At 32.1% G+C, this 25,220-nt stretch overlaps 1 protein-coding gene and 1 long non-coding RNA gene across 2 annotated transcripts in view; both read left to right on the plus strand.

Moving 5' to 3' along the window:
- Nucleotides 1-457: 457 nt before the first annotated feature.
- LOC108914300 (double-stranded RNA-binding protein Staufen homolog 2) overlaps nucleotides 458-25,220 on the plus strand; it is a 70,522-nt gene continuing 45,759 nt past the window's right edge. Inside the window, exons 1-3 of the mRNA XM_018720075.1 lie at nucleotides 458-792; nucleotides 864-934; nucleotides 15,965-16,210. Coding sequence (XP_018575591.1) covers nucleotides 740-792; nucleotides 864-934; nucleotides 15,965-16,210 — 370 coding nt within the window. The 5' untranslated portion in view covers nucleotides 458-739. The remainder of the gene's footprint in view (nucleotides 793-863; nucleotides 935-15,964; nucleotides 16,211-25,220) is intronic.
- LOC108914301 lies at nucleotides 7,093-7,705 on the plus strand. The gene is made up of 3 exons (XR_001964671.2): nucleotides 7,093-7,153; nucleotides 7,216-7,332; nucleotides 7,387-7,705. It is a non-coding gene; the product is annotated as an uncharacterized LOC108914301 (long non-coding RNA).

Consider the following 25,220-nt stretch of genomic DNA (forward strand, 5'->3'; position numbering starts at 1 on the left):
CACGTGTGCTCTGGTCGGCTGCCCGCTAGGAACTGGAGCAACTAACCATCCGTCTCAGATGACAGATCTCCAGATCTCCTCTTCTTCTTATTCGAATCACGCGGGATTTTTAAATATTTGAATCAGGTTACTACACTATCTCGATCTAAATTGTTTGACTTCGACAACACCCAGTATAATCTATTCACCTTAACTCGAACACCAATGTAGGGGCATTATTTTATGCGGATGTGCAACGAATATATAAAATATGTTAATTGAATTGTAATATAGGTATCCTAAGTAAAATTTTATAAAGTATTTACGGAAAAATAATCTTACATATTATACTATTTTATTAGATATATTTTTTTAATTTTAGTCAGTAATGAGTATAGTCTCAACGATGAACGATGTAAGATGGTACACACCGAATATGTGATTGCTCCTCGTTGCGCAAAAGCAAAAGTATTTATAAAAGCGTTTGCTAAATGCACTACTATTTGCGACTTCTCAAACATGGCCGCATGTTAGTTACTGATTTTTCTTTATTGTTTGCCAACGTATGTAAAAGATTTAGTAGTGGTGTTTGGTTAAAATATAAAGATACGTGAAAAGGGTTAACGAATAATCTATTAGTGATAGAAGAGTATTTTTTTAAATAAACGCACCGGTATTCGTATTGTTGATCTACTCCTCCCTACAGAGGTAGATTGTCATATATATTTTTTAGTTGTTTTTTTATTGTTTCATATTAAAGATGTTACAAGAACATCATCATATATCTCAAAACGGAATGCAGAGAAGTGCCAGGTTAGTATCTATCTAGTAGATATTGGTTATACTCTTGATTTAGACAACAGTTATATGAATCTTTATTCCAGAATTGGAATGCAGCAAATGGGGCCTCCCCCAAATCAGAGAACGCCAATGCTGATGAGTATGCCTGCTACAGGTTTGTAAAAATATGTAACACATAATTTTGGTTTATAAATATGATTCTCGAGTAGAATTAAATGTTCGTAGAAAATTTACAGTATAAGTAGTTTTCTCAAATTTTATGAAGCCCAAATAGAAATATTTTGTTGTTGTTTTTTTAATAGATACATATATGTAAAATTTATTCAGATTAATTTGCACATAAGAAAAATTTAGATACTTTAGAACTTTAGATAATAAAATGTTTCTTTAATGCAATCGATTGTACTCCTTTAGTACCTGTTGGTACCACTTTTATTTTCGTTTGTACCAAACATAATTCCCATAGGGTTTGAGGTATAAATGAAAATAAAAGTGGTACAAACAGGTACTAACGATTTCCAATCCATATCTGTTTGTATTTTTCATGTCGTGTAAATTTTCCAAATTTTATATATTTATTCATCCCTCATCCCTTACGGTTTGAAGTACAAATGAAAATAAGAGTGGTACAAACCGGTACTAAACGGGTACAACTAATTGCATTAAAGAAAAATTCGATTATCTAAAGTTTGATGTTAACTTCACATAGCTAGTTTAATTGCACATAAGTAAAATGTCGTTTGATAAATCAGTTACATATATTGTTTTTAATATTATAAAATATAACTAATTATCGACTAATACTAAAATTAAAACTAACTATTATTACTAGTATTTCAAAACGAATTTTAACATTAATAATACATTATTAATTATATACATATATTTAGTTTATAGCAAAGTTAAATTTAACTTCAGAATAAGTAAATTTTAAGTGAGATATTCATGTTATCAATACTCATTTCACAATATTTATATCTTTATCATTGTATAAGTGTGTTTATGATTTTTCCTTATAATCGAATGATTTTTTTCCTGGAGTGCTGTCTGTAACTGGTAATTAGGTATAATATAAGAAATTATACTAGGTATTTCAAAAATCTCGTAGTTGCATTTTTCTTTTTATATTTCATTTGAAATTAATAAATATATTTTACACATTTCTTTCCATTCAGCTTATTTTTTTTAATATTTAGATACTATAGTGTTCTGTAAGTTACTAAACATTCAAAACATAGCTGAATATTATCACTAATTGACAAACTGTTAGATTTGAGATCACTGATATAGTATAGTGTAACACTACAAATGTTCCTCATTTAATTTTGAATAAGTATTTCCTTATATAAACATTACATTTTTTTTAGAATTATTGTGCACCACTGGAAAAAATTGTCACTTTTAAAATGCAAAAATAAATAATTTTTTTATTCCATTGACATCACATAATTTTTGTGGAAAATACATATAACCACTAGCCTTATATGTATGTATCTACACAAATGGTTTGCACTCAGAATTTTTTCACATCGAATCTCATTTTATGCATTGTGAAACATAACTTTTTTTTGGAGAACTTCAACAGGTTTTATAGCAATGTTCATAAGAAAATATTTTTAAATTTAGAAGTTTCTTAATTTTTGACATATTCCAGTGTTACAGCCTGTATAAATATGTTACTTTTAGTTTCAAATAATATTGCAACTAATAATAAGCTAGTTTATTTATTTTCTTATATTATATTTATATCTTATTTATCTTTTCTGGACAAAAAAATTTTCTTAATTTGAATGGCTACCATCAGTATAGTTTCATTAATTGTGTAATGATGTAATTTATATGTATATATAAGTTTATTTACTTTTTTAATTTTGAAAAATTTAAAATCAGTTTTTCTAATTCATAATAAAAAAAATTCTTGCCAATTGTTAATTATAAAAGAAATATTTATGGCTGTTTTTGAAGGAAAATTAAATTGATGAAATCCTATTTGTTCAAGAGGGTGTCCATTTAGTAACCCCTTCTTAAATCTCCCATGCAGGCAGGGCCGGATTTTTCCTTAGTGCTGCCCTGGGCACTAAAAAATGCCGCTCCATTACCCATATTCTACACAAAATGGATGAGGCCTCAGAATACTTTTTGACTTTCCGCTATAAAAACCACAAAATTGGGAAATTATTGATTTCATACCAATTTTCGAAAATCGAATATTCATCAGATCTAGGAAGCTAAAGCTCAAAAAACTACGCCGAATGCTGTAAATCCCATCAAAATCAGTTAATCCGTTCGAGAATATTGTTGACGAAAAGTTGCGAAAAAGTTTTTTTTTCTTTTGAAACGACATTCGAATTCCTGAGATTTGGTACTCAGTTATCTTGAGCATTTCACAAGGCGTAGTGTGAACTAAAATAATGACCCGGGGAAAAAAAAATATATATAATTTTATATATACGCATATAAATTTATATGTAATTTTATATAATAGTGTATTACATATTTTATATTGTTATATAAATTATATATAGTTATAGATGATTTTATAATCATATATTTTTTTAGATAAATATATAAAATTGTATTTATTTTTATTTGTAAACATTAGTCATGAGTCATCTTAAGGCAGTCATAAGACAACCTATTATGAAAAGAAATCTAGAGGGAAAACTTCATTTTCTTAAGCCTGTATCAGACAATGCAATTTAGTTGCAGCGACAAAATTGTGGGGATTTTGTTGCGAGGATAAAATTGCATGTTTATTATCACACAATGGGACAGAATTGCTGCAATTTGTTTAGTTTCCAGTAGTGTTACCAACTATGCATTGTTTAACATGTAAAATTTCTTGTATGTATCTTGTAAACAATTATTTTTTATTCAAGCAAAACATTGCAATGGATGAAAATTTAAAAGTAAATTGCTGTATAGCTTTAATAGTGGCTTCAACGGTGTTACTAACAACAACCATGATCAACAGCCAACAACAGCTAGGTTGGCAATAAACAAATCTTCATAAAAGTAACTAGAATCCCTGCAATTTTGTTGCACGGTATAGAGCATGTTCTAATTCATGCAATTCAGTTGCCGGGACAGAATTGCATAGCCTGACAAGAAAAATTTCATGGATTCTATCGCTACAACCATATCCCTGCAACAAAATTGCATTGTCTGATACAGGCTTTAATAATCTTTTTTAGATTTTCTGGTTTAGTAAGTTTTGTAAATCAAGTTTTTTTACATGTACCATTCTATCTTTCGAGGTTACAATGAAAAATCTTTAATTTCATTCTGAAACTTTCCATTTTTATTTTCTAAATCACTAATTTATTTATTTTTTTAATAATAATTTTCTTTTTTAATTTCTTTTCATATTCCACATTTCATGACTATACAGATAACAATCTCTTAAATTATCCCGATATTGTAGAATCTTTAAAAAAAATTTTCTTAAGGTGTACTCAGGACAGCAGAGGTGGCAGAGATCTAGTGACAAAATAATATGCTCTACTAATAAACTTAACAACAAATTAATGTTTGGTTCAGACTTACTTCCCACCTTTTTTTGTTAACGACTTGTTATACTCGGGCTTACCCACTAGATCTTTTGTTTAACCTCACTTAATAAAGGAATTAAGAAGGATTTATAGCAAAAAGATCAACTACAAAGAATCTTATGTTTCATCTATTTTATTTTAAAGATATTGATCAGTATGGGCAGGCAGATGTTATACAGTGTGGACCATTTTGGTGATGTATGTATTGGTATCTTGGAGAAAGTTTTAGACAGTTCTGTTGCTAACTTAATTGCGCTTGCAGACTGGTTCTAGCTCTTCAAGGTTTTTGAGTTATTTTGAAAAATAGTAAATGGGCGTTTTCGAAAATCGTCTGTAACTTTTTTATTTAGAGGAATTTTTAAAATCTGGGGATACTTTTTCACAGCAAGTTTTTTCGAGGAATTTCACTGTATATTCAGATAAGAGCAGAAATAGAGCATTTTTTTTGGCTCTTCAATGATATAAGTAAGAAAAAATTTCGAAAACAACCTCAAAAATTAATATTTTAATATTTTTAATAAATCTGGCAACACTGCATAATTTTTTAAAACTATTATATAATAGTCACATTTTTGTAAAAGTAAAAGTAAAAATGATAGTAATGGCCACGTGTTTACCCCCATTATTAGTTTATGAATCTCCATGACGATAATAATATTTGCATTTAGAATTATTGTTAATCATAGTGTTAATTATTAACAGTTAGAGTGACATTTGTTTTATTCCAATGAAAAAAAAATATATATTTTTACTGCCACAGCTGTTGTCTCTTTCGTAGTTCTTAGCATACAGTTTTTCAAAACTTCCAAACATTCTTAAAGAAACCCGCACAAACCTTATGGGAAATGGCTCCCAGTTAAGGAGGTTCAATACCGAAAAAAAAAAAGGTATGAAAGTTTTCAAAGCAATTGAAATCTGTTAATAAATATGCATACTGTCTCGTGTAAAAATATCAGATCGATTGCCAATGTAGTTTTTTTTAAAAATGATATTAAAAATTGTGCTCTTATAGGAGTTGGGGCAAAAACTTTAATCAAACGTGAATATTGCTCTTAAAAATGGTAAGGATCGGGAAAATAAAATTGTAATTAAATAATTAAATATTACTAAACATTTTAAAACAATAAAAATATGCACTTACAATGTAATTATTGAGATAATGGAATGAATATATAACGTTTTGACAAATGCGAACAAACATCTGATCCAAGGAAAGGAAATATGGCAACACTGTACGCTGTATTTAACGCTTCGACTGACGCGCTATATTTGAATAGCTCATTTATAGACTATAAAATTATTCCAGTCGAAAACATATGTAGTAATAATTAATATTAAACAAATAGCAATTTGAAACAAAAATTGAAAGGATCTCTTTGCAAAACGAACAGTATAGATGTTCTGTCATAATCTTCAATTTGACAAGGCGACGTCTCACTATCATACACTGAACTTCTTGATAGTTATCATATGGATTCTCGTTTTGCACATTTTACTTTTTTCTCATCAATCCACATTCTGTTTCATACTCATTTTATATTACTTTTCAGTCATTACTTTTCCTTTGTACCTTGGATGTTCATTCATGTTTACGGAATACGCGCAAAGTTGACAGTAATGACAGTTGACCCAACTTCTATCACCACGCCATAACAATGTTGCCAGATTTCATCCATAATTTTACAAGCTCTTAATGAATAAATAGACACTTTTATTCAAATAAAAAGTTAATTGCCGTGCATTAAACACGAAAAATATATGCAAGCTAATATGTGTTGTATAAATTTCATTCGTATATATTATATTTAGTTCACTCAAATTAATTTATGTAAGGACTACAACGAAACTACCGTGTATAAGCATAGGCTTCCCTCCCACACCGCCTGCCCCGGAAGAGATGTATCAAACATCCATAAATTGGCTGATTTTTTTATATGTTACGTATCTCGGCGTCCTGAACAAATGTCTTCATGGGCGCAAAGTCTAAAACTCCACAGGTTCCGAGATAAATCCACCTAACCCCTAGAAATAATAAAATAATTTATTTTTCTTGAAATAATTAAATTCCATACTACAAATATGCTAACCCGTCTACCCCCTATCCCACCTAAGGCCCCTATTGATAGTTAATCCCTCAAGCTGAGTGCTGAGGGCGACTTGCTTAAGGGTCCCTCAATACTCACACTTCCACTTGTGTCATAAACATCACTCGATCCTCCCTTACATGAGATCACTAGATGCTGAATTTGTGTTAACATTTACGAAACTGGCTGATTTGATCGGTTGTGGTATTGACCATGCGCGTGTATAGCCAAAGGAGCGCGATGTACACATTTTGAAGCTGCATGCTGCATTACCTATTGCAATTTGTGTCGTGTTCAGTGTTTTACCAGTGTGATATTTTTATATTTAAAATTGGATAAAATTGTGTTCAGCCAACAAGATAAACTATTTTTAGTGCAATTAGTTACTAATGAAAAAGACATTTTAGAAAATAAAAAAACCGATGGGGCCACTTTAAAATTTAAAAAATGAAGTATGAGAGAGAATTACTTCCATGTTTAATAGTCAGGGGTTCTCAAAACGTTATAAATATAAAACAGAGGTACGTTGAACATAAAACATTTTAAATACTGTATATCAAAAAATATTCTCCTTAGAAAACGAAAGTTGAATACCGCCATAAGACAGCAGCAACAGGCGGTGGTCCCTCCATAAAAATAAAGGACGATCCTGTCATGACTTTGTGGATGGAGCTGCTCCAAATTTAGGTGTACAAATAAATTGTTCTTGGGACAGTACAGCGGTGTATGAACAAAAATGTGTGTTATTTATTACATTATAGATATATTATATAAATATGCTAAAAAATATATTTTTACAGATTCTACAAATACAGATGTATCTACTCCAAGTACGAGTATAAATAAGGCAGTAGTGGTAACATCGGAAACAGCTAGTACTTCAAATGTACCTGGACCTGCGGTATATGAACAAGAATGTGTGTTGTTTTCAATATTAGAGAAATTCCTGCAAAATTACATTTTTTTTACAGATTCTTCAAATACAGATACAACTACTCCAAGTACAACAGCTAGGACTGTAGTGGTAGCACCAGAGCCGGCAAGTAGGAATGTAACTGAACCCACAACATTATGCCTGAAAAAAAGAAAATTGGTTCATCTGGACTTAGATGTGATGAACGCGAGCTCCGTGTAAAAAAAATTAAGGAGAGTATATTACAACAGCGGGAGCTTCATACACAACATATGATAACGGCAAAAATGGAGTACTTGTTGGCTGTCCTTAAGGTGAAACACCAATTAAACGAAATCGGGGAAGAGCTTAACGTAAAGGAAACAAACTTTGATACCTTTGACCTAAAAGATATATTGTAAAATACGTTTACTCAGTTTCATTTACAAATAAATAAACAAAAATGTTTTTAATTTTTAATTTTATTTTTTAATGATTGTTCTAAACATGAATATGTATTTTGGACTACAGTCCTTACTAGTAGCAGTTTATGATTATTCATCGTAAACACAAAATTAAAAATCTAAATACCTGTAGGTACAACAAAGTATAATTTAAATAAATTGGGTACAGATTTGCTTAAACAGCACAGTGTGTATAGAATAATTTTTATTTATGGCAGGTTTTTCCAGAGCATTATTATGCAGTTTATATAAAATTACTTATTTATGACTGGTTTTATTATGCAGATATCATTTTGCCTTATTGGGGTGAGAGTAGGTAAATTTTTTATTATTCATTTCAAAACTATAAACTACATCTGTATCCTATTAAAGAAGATACTTGTCTAAAAATAACAAAAATAATGAAACTGTGTAAATCACTCTATATTAAAATGAGTATTAATAAATGCTCTTCAGAAAGCTAGACCAGCACCACCTTCTTGATTGTTTACGAGAAGTGCTCCTTCATCGGAGTCATTATTTTCATTATCTAGAAATTCATTTTGGTTTTGCAAAATGCCTATATTGTATAAAATTGCAGTTGCACAAATTATTGCAACCGAAGTTTCTACTTTTGTCCGTAATCCACTTTTTAAACAAGAAAATCTTCATTTCCAGACTCCAAACACTTTCCACAAGATTTCTTGTGCGTATATGTTATAATTATATCTCCGCTCAGGTCTTGTCACAGGATTTAAGCAATGTCGGTAAATAATTTTGGCAAGCATATGCGTTATCACCAAGAAGCAGTCCTGGAATTTGTTGTAGTTCGAATCGCGTTCGGACTGCACTGCTATTAAAAATTACACTATCATGTGTTGATCCCGGATGTCTTACAACAATATCCTATATTTCTAAACGAGAACCACATATAACCTATGAAACATGTATCTTTTAGTCAACATGACTTTACTATACAATTTTAAATCCTACCTGAACATTCAGTGAAAACCAACCCTTTCTATTTCGGAAGACTTCTGCATTGTCTCCTCCAGGATTGTCAATTTTTATGTGTGTACAATCAATGCATCTAGAAACTCTTGGAAAATTTGCAACTTCATAAAAAGTAGTTATATTTTCTGTAAATTTGTTATGATCTCGTGGAAAATGACTGTACTCTTTATCATCTTCAAAATTGTCATCAAACTCTTCAAAATGGTCATAAAACTTCCATTGTAAAAATAAAATATGAAAAAAATAACAGCCTCACGGACAACAATCAAAACAAATGGATTAAGAAAGAATCTAACCTATAAACAGTCCCTCAAGGGATCTATCAACTACACTTAAGTCGAGGGCGTGTTTTGTCGCCCATCGGGTAGTTCAGGTGTTTATGAAATACTTAAGGGACCCTTAGGTTCAAACTCATCCTTAAGGGAGGACTATGAATACGGGCCTAACCCCTAGAAACTATAGAAGATATAAAAAAGTTTCATGAAAATATTTAAAGGCATTATGAACATTTGTAACATTATATAGATAACTCCAGGTTTCTTTTGTAATATCAGAATACAATTTTTCTAATGCATTATCATTAAAACTTCTTTTAAATAAAACTGTTCTTTTTAGATTTAAATCCTTCTTAAAATTTGATTGAAAGAAAACCGTTCGGTGGTCAGACACCATATCAAATACAGCACAACCACCGTCATATTTAAAATTAACAAAAATGAGGTCTATCTTACTTAGGGTAGTGTCTGTTACTCGTGTGGGCCATTCAACAATATTATTCAAGTTAAAAGTTGACAAAGTACTACACAAAATCTTAAAATCAATTTTTAAATTATAACCATCAACGTTAAAAGTAACGTGTTTTAATTTAATACTGTTTACATTATACATATTCCATTAATTCGAATTTTCCAGTACTCTGGCACTCTTAGGTTTTTAATCGTGCTGGATTAATGAGATTTTTCTATAACAGTTTTGAAAAATTATACGGTATTGTCAGATTTATTAAAAATGTTAAACTATAGAGTTTTAAGGATGTTTTTGACTTTTTTTCTTACTTATAATACATCATTGAAAATTCAAAAAAATACTATATTTGCTCAGTTTAAAACTCGATATAGCGCACATAAGAAAACAGAAAGTTGTTGATGGTTTCTCGCAACCGAAACGTCGCAATGAAAATCTAAATATACAGTGATATTCCTCGAAAAAACTTGCTGTAAAAAAGTGTTTTCAGATTTTAAAAATTCCTCTAAATAAAAAAAGTTACATTTTTGAAAACGCCACATTTATTTTTTTTCAAAATAATTCAAAAACCTGAAAAGCTGGGACCAGTCTGGAAGCACCATTAAGTTAGCAACAGAACTGTCTAAAACTTTCTCCATTTAACCATTTTCCTATCTCTTGTAGTTTCCAAGATACCAATACATAAACCACCAAAATGGTCCACACTGTATGTACTGACTTCTTGAAGGCATTTGACCGTATAACTCAGAACTTACAAAAACATAAAATGTACTGTTTTTGTCGTAATTTACTAAAACTGTAATTCATACTTATCTATACTCGATGGCCAAAATTATAGCTAGTGATTCATCGCTAGCTCTTGGACTAGTAAGGGGGATGAAGCATGCCGGGAATGAAAATCCATTGGCGTGTCTGCGTAAAAGGCAACAAGATATATAAAATATTGAAAAAATATAATAAAACATAACATCTAATATTTCTTACAGTTTGCTATAACTGGCACTTTGATCAATTTTAATTATTACAGCATTTTAAAACGTCCCAGTTGTGTTTTTTTAATTTATAAATTTATTATAGCCAGGAATTAGACCCCTCGTCTACGCTTATGCTATGACGTTTCTCAGGTCGGGCAAATCAAGTCCGTTTACACCCACTAAAAAAGCATTTCCCTATTCCCTACCAAGTGCAAAAGACAGAGATAAAATATAGATCGACGTTCAGTGTAACTCAGTCTATACACGATTATAGATTCTACCGATGTGCATGGCGAGCGGCACAAAGATAAATAATATTGAACCGTATAGAAATCATTTTATATTTTATACGCATTATGGTAATAGTGTTTTTATATTATGTATTAGTCACTCTTTATAATTTCGGCCGCCGAGTATAGTTATTTACAATATATCGCTATAACGTTTAAGTCTAGTCAATATCTTATTACTTCTAGAGTAACTCAGGGCTCTAATTTGAGTGTATTTCTATTTTTGTTATTGACATTACAGTTTATCTTGTTGTAAATTAATTTATGTTTACGAGTTAAAAATCTTTTTGAATCTACATGGCAGTGTAGTCAATTAAATAAAATACTTTTTTTGGTGTGAAGCAAATAATTTATTTCCAAATATTTCCAAATGCAAAGTTTCATCCTATACGAGTAAAATAATGTCCTCTCCGTTCAGCTAAAACTTTAAAGGATTTAGGAGTTTACTTTGATAGTAATTTGACTTTTTTTGTACATTATCCGTTCTAAGTCAGAATATTGCTATCCTGTTTGTGGTATCATGTATAATATTAATAATTTTATATATGTATAAAAAGTTTTTAAATTGCTCTGATGGCATATTTTGTGCATGTGGATTTGATTATAACTTTTGTAATTCATTTTAATATTGCTTCATTAGAGCATTAGCTTAAAATTTTTATATGCAGTTACATAAATAATGAGCGTTCAAATAAAAACGTGGTCAAGTTGGTTCTGAAAATTTGGACGTAGGGCGTAGCGTATAGCAAATGAACTTAAACGTCATCTGTCAAAGCGCTATATCGCCGCTATCAATTTGAATATTTTCGTTTTAAAAAGCGTTTAAAATGGTGTTTTCTCAAGAACAAAAAGTGTTTATCATAGAGTCCTACTTTAGAAATGGACGCAAGATTGATGGAATATGGAAGTATTCTATTGCGGAATGTTTCATAGAATTTTAAAATCAATTTCCCGGCGTTGTTGAGTACAAAATTTTTCAAAGTGCAGTTCAGCGTTGTGTTAATGTTTTTCTTGAAACGGGCAGTATAACAAGAAAAGAAGGAAGCGGCCGACCTAAAAAGCGGACTGAGGAATTAAAAGAAAATGTCCAACAAATAATGGAAAATGCGCCAAGAACTTCTGTACGTGTTTTATCACAAATGGTGGGAGTATCAGTCGGTACCTGCCACACAGTGTTAAAAAAAAGATTTGCGTTTGTTCTCCTATCGTTTAACTTGTCAGCAAGAACTTCATGAAGTTGATTTTCCGCGACGGGCTGTATTTTGTGAATGGTTTTTAAACAACTATGGTGAACTTCATAATATCACCTTTTTTTCTGATGAAGCCTGGTTTCATTTAAGTGGTTACGTAAACTCACAGAATATGAGGATGTGGTCTTCTGAAAAACCAGATAACTTTTTTGTCGAGGGCCCTCTACACGCTCAAAAAATTGGAGTTTGGTGTACTCTCAATCGAAGGAGGATTTATGGACCTATTTTTTTTAATGGTACTCTTACTGCGCAAAGGTATAGAGAAGAAATTATCGCTCCTTTTGTTAACCAGCTGGAAGAAAACGAAATTACAAACTTTTATTTTCAACAAGATGGCACAAGGGCACATACGGCAGGCGAGACGATGAATATGTTGAGGGAAATTTTCCAAAATCGACTAATAAGTCTCGATGCTGAACATGAATTTCCACCGAGGTCATGTGATATTACGCCATGTAATTTCTTTTTGTGGCCTTACCTTAAAAACACTATTTTTGAACTGCCTATTCCTGATTTAAACCATCTGCAGGCTCGACTTATAGACAAGATTCGTGAAATTAACAATACCCCGAGCATCTTAGAAAATGTCTTTAATTCTTTGAGGAACAGGTGTGAAAAGTGCTTGGAACAAGGAGGGGGACACTTTCAGCAGCTGCTTTAATTTATTGTTATAACAAGGAGGGGGACACTTTCCGCAGCTCCTTTAATTGTTTGTTATTGTTATCACGATTATTCTTTAAAATAAAGTTATATAGTCATTAACGTTATTGAAACTGACAGCTGCTATACAGCTCGTTGAGAAATGAGGTTAAGTTGGTCGCTATAAGCTACTCCCTACGTCCAATGTGTCAGAGCCAACTTCGACCACGTTTTTATTTGAATGCTCGTTAGTATTAATTACTCCAATATACCAAGTCAACTAATTTTTTTAACAGGCCCACTAGTTGCATCCCACTTCCTTTTTATTTATTTTTTTTGCTACTAATACCAATGTGGAATTGAAATCTCTCATTACCTTCATGATAACAATTGTCGTGGTAGAAATGGTACTATGTCTGTCAGTAAGTAAGTGCCTGTCTTCTAGTGTAATGGTAAGTGCATACAATGTGGGCTATTTTTCTTTATTAAATTCAGTAATTTTCAACATTTTTGATCAGGAGGGTGTCACGTACAACATATCAAAAGTTATAAGTATAGCCTTTCCGAAGTCAGTTGAACATGTTTAAAAAAAAACGAGTAATCAAAGGACCCCGCACAAACCATATGGAAATGGATCCCCGGTGGATCTCTCTCAAATTTTGGGAATGAACTCTTCAGAGTATCCTGATCAAAAGTTCTCATGGGCACAAAACCCAGAAACCGCTCCCAACCCCCCAAAATTACCCCCAAAGATCAGGGGCTCATTATACCACACCACCAAAAAAGTATCAGACCCACACATGCAATATATGGTTTCTGGTGTATTTTTGAGCGCTGGACACGAATACGTCATCATTTTTGCTCTAGCACGTATCAGTCTTCAGCAAACCACTGAAGAAGCTTCAGAAAACTGAAGAAAGAATATTGTGGCCTGTTTTACATGCGATATTTGGTTTCTGGTCTATTTTTGCACGCTGAGCAAGATTCTGAGGTGAAATGTGCTTTAATTACCTTAAGTCTTCAACTAACAACTGAAGAAGCTTCAAAAACGGAAGAAAGGACATTGTGTTCTGTAATTCACATGCGATATGTACACATCACTGAATAACCATGGTGTTCTTTCTTACTGAAGATTCTTCAGCGATTAGTTGAAGGCTTAAGGTAATTGAAGCACATTTGACCTCAGAATGTGGTCAGCGTGCAAAAATACACCGGAAACCACATATCGTATGTGAATCATAGGCCACAATGTTTTTTCTTCAGTTTTCTGAAGCTTCTTCAGCGATTTGCTGAAGACTGATACATGCTAGAGCAAAAATGATGACGTATTCGTATCCAGCGCTCAAAAATACACCGGAAGCCATACATTGCATGTGTGGGTCTGATATTTTTTTGGTGGTGTGGTATAATGAGCCCCTGACCTTTGGGGGTGGTTTTGGGAGGTTGGGAGCGGTTTACGGGATTTGTGCCCATGAGAACTTTTGATCAGGATGCTCTGAAGAGTTCATTCCCAAAATTTGAGAGAGATCCACCGGGGATCCATTTCCATAAGGTTTGTGCGGGGTTCTTTAATGAGTTTCATAGGCGTCCCTAAAAAAGTTTTCTGCTAAAGGTAAAAATTATAATCATTTGTATATAATGTGTAGAAAGTTTCTATTATATGTTCATTTGACCAACAACATATTTTAATTATTTATGTCTTCAAACAATTTTATTATATTGATGGTAAATTTCGTTTTTTTCCGTTTCAAAAGTCTCCAAAATGCCATGTTGTAATAATATTAGTAAACCAAATATCCCTCTTATTTCTCCCTTTTGCAATTGCAGTATGAATGATTTAATAGAAGGTGCCTATAATAAATTAAAATTACCTGAATCACACCAAATTCCGCATTGCTGCACTGCACTGCCAGGCGACTTGTCAAGAACTGAAATTTATGGCGCAGTCGACCAGAGCAACAATACATATTGGTGTTCGCTCGCACGCTCATTCTTCAACTGGGCGTATACATTTACCACCTGCACGTTTAGTTCGCCCAGACCTGTATATGGGTATGGCTAAATAAATATGGGAACAAGTTTTTCAAATATTTCAATGCCGAGTTGCTGCGTCAACGACCGAACCTGGTACATACTGTCATCCTCGTGGTTCTTCAATTGATATCGGAAAGACTATACTAATGAGGATTATATTAATTTGTTTGTTATTTATGGAAAAAATCAGCAAATTCTCTATATGTTCTTGAAATTACTTTATTACATTGTCCATAAATTAAAATAATCCTCGTTAGTTTAATTCAAACGATCCCCAGGCATTTTTATTTAAATTTTCGGCAAAAACTATTGAAACACAACAATAATTTGACAACTAACTTGACAAATATCAAGTTATTTCAATTGTTTTTGGAGTGTTTCTGGTCGTAGCCAATTTGACAATACGAGAAAAACTGATGATACGAGAAAAACTGTCCAAAAAATAGAAAATTCCAAATATCTCTAAAAGTAGTAACGGCGACCCTAACAATGCTTATATGGCTTGAAAGGAAATTTCAATCTTCATACGACATTAAAAAAATACAAGGTGTTCCAGTTAACAAAGTTATAGCTGTTTGAAGTTATCAAAATGTAACAGCAAAAATTAAACACCTAGTATTAAATGTTTTAATTTGTTGGTATACCATAATTTAGTGTTACCTAAACCCTTTACAAGTACCAAAAATTCACTTGATATCACTCTCCTGAAAGAGTTACTAGCATATCTGCAGACCCTTGCATCTGTCAAATTTTTTCGTTATAAATTAATATCTCAAATTCTATAACTCCTAGATATAAGAAATATTTAATAAAGTGATCCTCAACTTTCACGTAGAGTCCAAAAATGCAATATATAGGGTTTACCAATTAAAATAACGAAGTTGGTGTCGACTTCCGGCATAACCGGAAGTGCTGGAAAGTTCTAGATATTTTAGTTGTGTTTGCACCAGGGACATTGCCATGTTGCTAAATTTTTAAATTTTTCGGAGCAGTACTTTCCTAAATATCGATCGACGCAGTTCCCGGTAGGACACCCTGTACATATAGTATGAAATAAGTAACAAATATTTCTAAAAATTGTTATAAAGCATTATTAATATACATGGTGTTTCTAAAATATGGCACTAAACTGAAACAGGAGATATATAACGTTATTTAAGCAAAAAGTTTTGTATGATCATGGGTCAGAAAAATTATAGTAAAAAAGTTAAAATTGATAAAAGTGCACTATCACGACTACACTAATATGTTTATTTTAATTGTCAACAGGTGTTCTAGTTTCCATGTCACCCGGACCCACTTTAATAACAACAACATCAATCCCACAACAGCAACCACAACCGAAAGCTAATATGCAACAAGTATATCATTATGAGAACAGTGCCCAACCTGCAGAAGCAGATCAACACAATACAGAACATCAAAACTGTTCAAACACTAATACTTTGTCTACGCCCAACTCTACTTTGGCAAACATAAAAGAAAAAACACCAATGTGCTTGGTGAATGAATTAGGTAGGAAATAATTTTATTACTATTAATAATTCAATTAAATTTATAGTATTTTTGTAAGCATTCAACAGGATGTTTCGTTAAGAATGGGCCATAGACTAAGTCAAATGTTGGCTCCTTTTCAATCTATAATATATAAGGTTTTAAAAATTACCAACCAATAAAATTTCAGCAGTTGTGTTTTTTAGAGTAAAAAGTTGAAAAATAGTATTCATTGGTAAGCGCTAATTACATCTTACTGATGGAGCTAAACGGTTACAGTACAGATAGTATATTTATTGAAAGTCAAAAGACAAAATTATTTTCAAGATAAAAGATTTTTCATGCATTTTATATTAAAAACTTGAAGTTTGCAGATTCTCAAACAATTTTCTTTAATTTTTAGTATGTGCCCCAGGCACATAAACTAGGGAGTGTGTAGATGGGTGAAAATAATCGGTACTTCCCTTAAAATTAATGACATTATGACCGACTTTAAGTGGAGGTTATATTTTTAGAGGCTTCCTTTGATCTTTAGAAACACATATCAATAAAATTTTCAGTTGTTATTGTGTTTCTCTTAATTCCTATTTAAGTCTACATATATCAAAGCCTACAAATGATTTTCTGATTTAATTTCCACTGAAACCCTAAAATTGTGAATTGTCTTTATTTCGAAAATGGTTAAATTTTTCGATTATTAACAGTATAATTTTTTTATTTAGAACTGAACATAGTTTAATAATTTCTTATTGGAAGTTCAGATTTTTGAGGGAGAGAAAAAGGTTTTACTTTGACAGAACACTACAAGTAAAGCCTCTAGAACTGATTGCAAAATAGTTATCATTTTTGTAATTACCACTTCAGAAAACATAGGCATACAAACTTTCACGACAATCGGTTCAAAGATGCTTTTTTTCAACTTTAACACCCTGTAGATGAAAAGGTGCAACCTTCGGATAAGATGTTTGACATAATCGCTTTATTTTGATGTCGGCAATCTGTCATTAAGCTCTGTCTCATTATTAATGAATCAATCTGTATATTTATTTAGAAATATCACACATATTTCATCTGTTTTCATCTATGTTAGGTTAGGTACATGAATACTGTTGTTAATATTGCTTCAAAATTTAATGTAAATGTATCTAACCATTTTACAAAATTAATAACCAAATAGTATATGTGATTCAGAACTTATCCAAAAAAAAGAATTTAGGATGTACAGGGGACTCTTACAAATACAATTTTGTAAAGAAAAAATCAAAAAGGGCAGTTCGAAAATGATATAAAAATACACTTCTGCATGGCACTGGAAACTGGTCCACTGTAAAACCTGACCTCATACAATGCGACCAGCATAATGGCAAAGTGTGATAAAAACGAACAAAAACGAAAGAATTTCGCAAGGAAAAAAATAACTAGAATTTTATAGCACATTTTTATATCAGCAAATTCAACTGCTTTTGCCACTATTGTTATTAATAATTAATAAAATAAATTTGTTATTTTACTTAATAAAATAATTTGACATACCTGATGTTATAACCAGAGAGCGGACAATTTGTGACTTTAACCTTGAACATAGATATGTCATTCACAAATCTATGTTCGTCATCCATGACACAGTGGCGGCTCGGGTGCGCATCGGGAACTTACGTGATAATTCATAAAAATTCCACGGTGCATATATAAATGACTCCGTGCCACTTGCACGCATAGTTACGTATTAAAATTCGAAAGTGATCTAAAGCCACTAAACCGAGGGTGATTTTAATATGCCGCAAGTAGCGAACTCACGAATTGAACGTCTTAAAGAGTGGGTGGAACCGTACAGTTCAGTATTAGAAATTTTAAATGACGGAGAAATTTATTGTAGTAAATGTTGTAAGAAAATAAAATTTGTAAAAAAACATCATATAATTTACCATATGAATACCCAGGAGCATAGGAATGAAAACAATCATACTTTCAATGACGATTTATGTGAAGCATTTGCTGCAGCTAACATACCTCTAAAAAAACTTCAGAATCCAATATTAAAAAGTTTTCTAGAAAAGTACATGCATAGGAAGATGCCGGATGAATCTAAATTGCGAAAATATTCTGTCAATAAGGTCTATCTTAAAGTACTGGGTGAAATAAAAAATACTTTACAAAATAAATATTTATGGTTGAATGTAGATGAAACAACAGATGACAAAGGACGATGTGTAGTGAATGTTATAGCGGGAGCATTAGAGCAGAGGGGGTCGTCTCAACCATTTTTAATAGCAACCCTTTTTTTTGACAAAATCAAAGCCGACATAGTTACCACAGTTGTATGGGAGAGTGTTAACAGTATTCTTTCAGATTCTGGAACACATGCACAAAAAGTATTATTACTAGTTTCGGACGCAGCCGCATACATGCTAAAAGCAGGAAGGCTTTTGAAACGTATTTATCCACACATGTTACATATTACATGTCTTGCACACGCTTTACACCGAATATGTGAATTTATTAGAGATCACTTTGCCGATGTTGATTTGTTGATAAGCCGGATGAAAAAGATATTTTTGAAAGCTCATTCGCGTGTCGTTCACTACAGAGATTTATGTCCCGAACTGCCTCTTCCACCTCAACCAGTAACTACACGATGGGGAACTTGGTTAGATGCCGTTTTGTTTTATGCAGATAATTTTCCTTTAATTCAGCGAACAGTTCAGACATTAAAAGATGATGCACGGAGTGTTCGGGAATGTAATTCATATTATCTTCAACTTCCTTATTACAACAGCTACAATTTATTAAGGAACATTTTGGCATCCTGAGTAAATCCATCACAGCATTAGAAAAACGCAATAATACGTTATCCGCTGCAATAGCACAAGTTAATAACGTTATTTTCCAGTTAAAAGCCATTCCTGGAGATTTCCTGAAACCATTAACAGAAAAAATAGATAGCATGTTTCAGAAAAATCCAGATTTACAAACGTTAATACAGTTTGCCACACATTGTCACAGTTCTACTACATCTTCGGAAGATGACCATGTTTCCCTTTACGCGTATGCTCCAGTGACCAGCTGCGATGGGAGCGTTCATTTTCTGCCTTTAGGGACATAGTTACTAGAAAACGTCATCAGTTGACTGAAGAAAATTTGGAAAAACTACTAGCAATATATGTAAATAGAAAAGTATTTAGTTGCGAATGAGTGTATTTACCAGTACACATTTATTGTAATGTTATATTTTTATATCTTTTGTAATATTTATTTGTAACTTCATATTTTTTAAATAAAGCAATAAAGTTCAATTAAAAACAAATACCCCCAGGCGACGCACATGATAGAATAGTCCAACTCACGCTCCATTCATAACAGGGCTGCAGTTTGAATTCTGACCAATAGGAATTCGATAAACGCAGCCGATGTCGACGGATAGACTAGAGATGGGCGCGAGTGTCATTTCATTTCTTTAGAACTAAATTAACTTAATTATTTTCTCGTTATTTAACCTGTTCACATGATTTATGGATTTTAAATAAAGGGTACAAATCTTCGCGAGGATAATACGATATATTTGCTATACATAGTAATTATATTTTGCATAGTTTATACACAATACATTTTTGAACGTGTACGCATCTCTACCAAAATTTGACCTATCCTTCGGATTAAAGTTACACATTGTCCGCTCTCTAGTTATAACTGTTCAAAATTTTGCCCACCGACGTATAAACACATTTGGACCCGTCTTACACAGTTTTTACGAACTAACACAAAAAATGTTGTCTTGCTTCACCATAACACAAATGCTTCATCATAATATAAATGTTGTCTTGCTTCACCATAAATTAAAACGATATTCGTCAGCTCCGAGTTGCTATACATGCAAGCCGTTTTTGACACTAACTACTAAAAAACTATAGTAAAAAACTATTGCAACGACGATTGTAAAATCAGATTTCAGTATTTCGAGTCGCTGAGGCCACGCGTATTACAAATGACGCAAGAGACTACAGTTGCCTAGCTATTATGTAATGGTTGGAAATACTACAACATCAATAATTTTTTTCTCGGAAACTATAAGGATTTTACAAACATTTTTTTACGATATTGACTCCATTTCTCATGCCGCATCTATTTCCAAATTTTTTTGAAAAAGTTATGAATCACTCTGTATATAATATACAAATATGAATACAGGGTTTTTAAGAATACCAAATACACTGGTCTAATTATTTTTTGTATATTTCATAGAGGGCGCTAGTTGTGCTACATTCCTATTACATTTTAAGTTCTCATTTTTTTAAGGTTAGGTTTTTTACCATTCGGGCTCCAATTTCTAATGTACAATTTTATTTTCTAAAAATAATGTACTCTTGTTAAAATTTCCTAATGTGGACGGTTTTCGAGAAAAAAGGCTTTTAATTGAACTCTTACAATATTACGGTGTATAAAATAAGTGACTTTTCTCAAAGTAGGCTTATGTCAAAACTTATTAATGGATGTCTCATAAACAACGCATACATTCTTAGTAATATTTTAAACTTCAATTAACTTTATATCAAAATTCTAGTGACTGTAATTAGTCATTACTAACTGCAGTCACTAACAATCACTAAAATTTTGATATAATGTTAATTAGAGTTTAAAATATTACTAAGAATGTATGCGTTGTTTATGAGACATCCAACAATAAGTTTTGACATAAGCTAAAATATCCAAAAAATAATTAGACCAGCGTATTTGGCATCCTTAAAAACCCCGGAATACCAAATTTCATAAAAATATTTCGCACTGGTGGAAATTTCCTTTAAAAATTCTATTTAAAAAATTATATTTTGTCGCTCTATATCTCAAAAACAAGAGGACATAGACAAATAGTTCATAAGACAAAAAATTCTTATTTTTTTGCCATACTATCACCCCTGTATTTACAGGAGGTCTTTCTGAAACACCCTGTATAAGAAAAAGGAAAGTTAATCGGGTTATTGTTTTATATATATACCGGGTGATTCAGTTTGATATTTGCGGCCTCGTATCTCTTTTGTTTTATCAAATAGCTATAACAAACCCTATATATTTTTAAATCGCCACTCAAACAAATTTTTTTATCAATTCTGAAAGGTATTTTTTTCTGCATGCAGCTATATAAAGAAGTCTATAGTTTCATTAGAAATATTGCTAGAAAAACAGCAAAAAAGATGAACCCTACTTTCAGTAGCTTTATTCTGAAAAATGATAACCAACAGCAGAAACAACTGAATTTTGACGTTTCTAAATAACGGTTTTTCAAAATAATTGACATTTTGTACCTACCTATTCTATCTATAACTAATTATTATTACTATAACATGAATAGTTATAGTAACCAAGAAAAACTAGACATGATTTTAATTTATGGAGAGTGCTAAAAGAACGCTAAAGCTGCCAGGCATTTATACCAACAAATTTTCCGCAGAGACAACTTCCATCAGATAAAATTTTCGGAAAGTTAGCCAGGAATTTGGCAGCAGATGGTTTTCAAAAGAAAAGAAGAGTTCTTAAACCCAGAAGGATGAAGAACATTCGATAAAGATGTTAAATGGCCTGTTATAGATCTCCGGATCTCATTCCTATAGATTTCTTTCTTTGGCCTTACCTAAAAGAAAAAGTTTACTCTTCGCCTTTAAATGATATTGACAACCTTAAAAACAGAATAAGAGTAGAATATCGGAGATTAAATGAAGAAACACTAAAATGTGTTTGTAGAGAAGGATTGATAAACAGAGCTATTCTGTTTGGAAGCAAATGGAGGTCATTTTGAACATTTGAAATAAGTACTGTTTTAAATTGTTATCTTATTATCGTATTAAAAACTAAATATGTTACTTTAAAAAACGTAGTAACTTGTTTTCGCAGCTGGCTATCATTTTTCAGAATAAAGATACGAAAAGTAGGGTGCATCTTTTTTGCTGTTTTTCTAGCAGCATTTCTAATGAAACTATAGACTTCCTTACATAGTTGAACGCAGAAAAAAAAAATACCCTTCCAGAATTGATAAAAAAATATATAGCCAGTTGAACAAAAACAGTTGACTAGAGTAATTTTGACGTGTTACCATGGAGACGATCTAATAATGTCGTTTGAGCGGCGATTTAAAAATATATACCGGTGTGAATTGCCAGAAAATTTCTAGCAGCAAAAATATTCAGCAGCCAGTTTGTTTTCGCGTGAAGTTAGCAGCCAATTTAGCAGCCTTTCTGTATCATTCCATTTCACCTGGTGAATTGTAATTCCTAGAGACGTACATATAAATATTATTTAACTGCACCACAGTTGTTAAAGGCATACATATAAACACCTAGACTGGTATCTACTTGCGCACCCTCTGAGGGGTTCACTCAAGAAATTAAAAATTTTTTTTTTTCACCAAAAATGCTGTTTCAAAAATAGTTAAGCAATGCGGTTAGACATAATGCAGTTGTTAAAGATGTACAAATAATAGGGTAGAGTGGTATTTACTTGCACCGCTTTTTAGGGGTAGAAACTGCTCTTGCCTAAGAAATATTAATTTTTTTTTTCAGCGAGTTCCAAAAATAGTTAAGCAATGCGACTAGGCGCAAAGTAGTAGCTAAAGGCGTACAAATAATCGGCTACAGTAGTATTTACTTAGGCCGCTTCTGAGGATAGTAATAAATTTTTTTCACCAATTTCCAAAAATAGTTAATGCGACTAGGCGTAAAGTAGTTGCTAAAGACGTACAAATAATTGGCTAAAGTAATATTTACTTAGGCCGCTTCTGAGGGGTAGAAATACCCCCGTCTAAGGAATACTAATTAATTTTTTTCACCAATTTCCAAAAATAGTTAAGCAATGCGACTAGGTGCAAAGTAATTGCTAAAGACGTACAAATAATCGGCTAGAGTAATATTTACTTGGGCCGGTTCTGAGGAGTAGAAATACCCCTGCCTAAGGAATACTAATTAATTTTTTTCACCAATTTCCAAAAATAGTTAAGCAATGCGGCCAGACGCAAAGTAATTGCTAAAGATGTACAAATAATCAGCTAGAGTAGTGAGTAGTATTTACTTAGGCCGCTTCTGAGTGGTAGAAACTACCCCCGCTTAAAGAATACTAATTAATTTTATTCACCAATTTCCAAAAATAGTTAAGCAATGCGACTTGGTGCAAAGTAATTGCTAAAGACGTACAAATAATCAGCTAGAGTAGTATTTACTTAGGCCGCTTCTGAGGGGTAGAAATACCCCCGTTAAGAAACAATAATTAATTTTTTTCAGCAAGTTCCAAAAATAGTTAAGCAATGAGACTAGGCGCAAAGTAGTTGCTAAAGACGTAAAAATAATCGGCTAGAGTAGTATTTACTTAGGCTGCTTCAGAGGGGTAAAACCACCCCCGCCTAAGAAATAATAATTAACTTTTTTCAGTAAGTTCCAAAAATAGTTAAGCCATGTAACTAGGCGCAAAGTAGTTGCTAAAGACGTACAAATAATTGGCTAGAGTAGTATTTACTTAGGCCGCTTCTGAGGGGTAGAAACTACCCCCGCCTAAGGAATACTAATTAATTTTTTTCACCAATTTCCAAAAATAGTTAAGCAATGCGACCAGGACGATTATTTGTACGTCTTTAGCAATTATTTTGCGCCTGGTCGCATTGCTTAACAATTTTTGGAAATTAGTGAAAACAATTAATTAGTATTCCTTAGGCGGGGGTAGTTTCTACCCCTAAGAAGTGGCCAAAGTAAATACTACTCTAGCCGATTATTTGTACATCTTAAACAATTACTTTGTGCCTGGTCGCATTGCTTAACTATTTTTGAAAATTCGTGAAAAAAATTAATTAGTATTCCTTAAGCAAGGGTATTTCTACCCCCCAGAAGCGGCCTAAGTAAATACTATTCTAGCCGATTATTTGTACGTCTTTAGCAATTACTTTGTGCTTGGTCGCATTGCTTAACTATTTTTGGAAATTGGTGAAAAATATTAATTAGTATTCCTACCCCTCAGAAGTGGCTTAAGTAAATATTACCCTAGCCGATTATTTGTACGTCTTTAGCAACTACTTTACGCCTAGTCGCATTGCTTAACTATTTTTGGAAATTGGTGAAAAAAATTAATTAGTATTCTATACAGTCTAGGTGGTTATATGTATGCCTTTAGCAACTACATTATGCCTAGTTCGATCCCTTAACTTTTCTAGAATGGTGTAAAAAAGTATTTAAAATATTTAGTTTGAGAATAGTTTCTACCTCTCAGAAGAGGCGCAACTATGGTGCAGTTAAATAATATTTATATGTACGTCTCTAGGAATTACAATTCACCAGGTGAAATGGAATGAAAAAGAAAGGCTGCTAAATTGGCTACTAACTTCACGCGAAAACAAACTGGCTGCTGAATATTTTGGCTGCTAGAAATTGGCGCCAAGTTCACACCGGTAAAATATATAGGGTTTTTTATAGCTATTTGTTTAAATAAAAGAGATACAGGGCCGCGAATACCAAACTGAATCATCCGGTATATATGTATATATGCTTTATTATTTGGTCATGGTCAGGATTAATAATAATAATAATCTTTATTTTCAAGAACAGTCACATAGATCCAGTAACATTAATGAAAATAACGTCAACAGAGCTTTGCTATATTACAGCACTAACTTTATAACTTTCCATATAGAAAAAAGAAATACCTATATAATATATTTCAGAGATCAATTCATCCTTAAGGCCATATGACATTGCAACAAATTTTCAACAAAATTACTACCTTTACAAGCTATTATTATTAAAATACTCATCTACAGGTTTCTTCAGCAATTATAAATAATACATAATACACTAGGAAAATTAGCGAAAATAAAAGAGAAACTCGAAAAAAGTCCTATCCGCTAAATTATTGTAAAATTGTCTAAAGGAACATAATACAAGACATCTCTCGTCTCGTGAGTCAAAAACTTTTATTAGCTAACTTTTCTATTTAAACAAATAAGTGAGAAAAACAGTTTTTTCACTTTGCAGGGAAAACCATCAATTTTAGCGAAAAGTGACTC

The sequence above is a fragment of the Anoplophora glabripennis genome, unplaced genomic scaffold (genome assembly GCF_000390285.2).
Source record: "Anoplophora glabripennis isolate ALB-LARVAE unplaced genomic scaffold, Agla_2.0 scaffold1122, whole genome shotgun sequence".
Classification (NCBI taxonomy): domain Eukaryota; kingdom Metazoa; phylum Arthropoda; class Insecta; order Coleoptera; family Cerambycidae; genus Anoplophora; species Anoplophora glabripennis.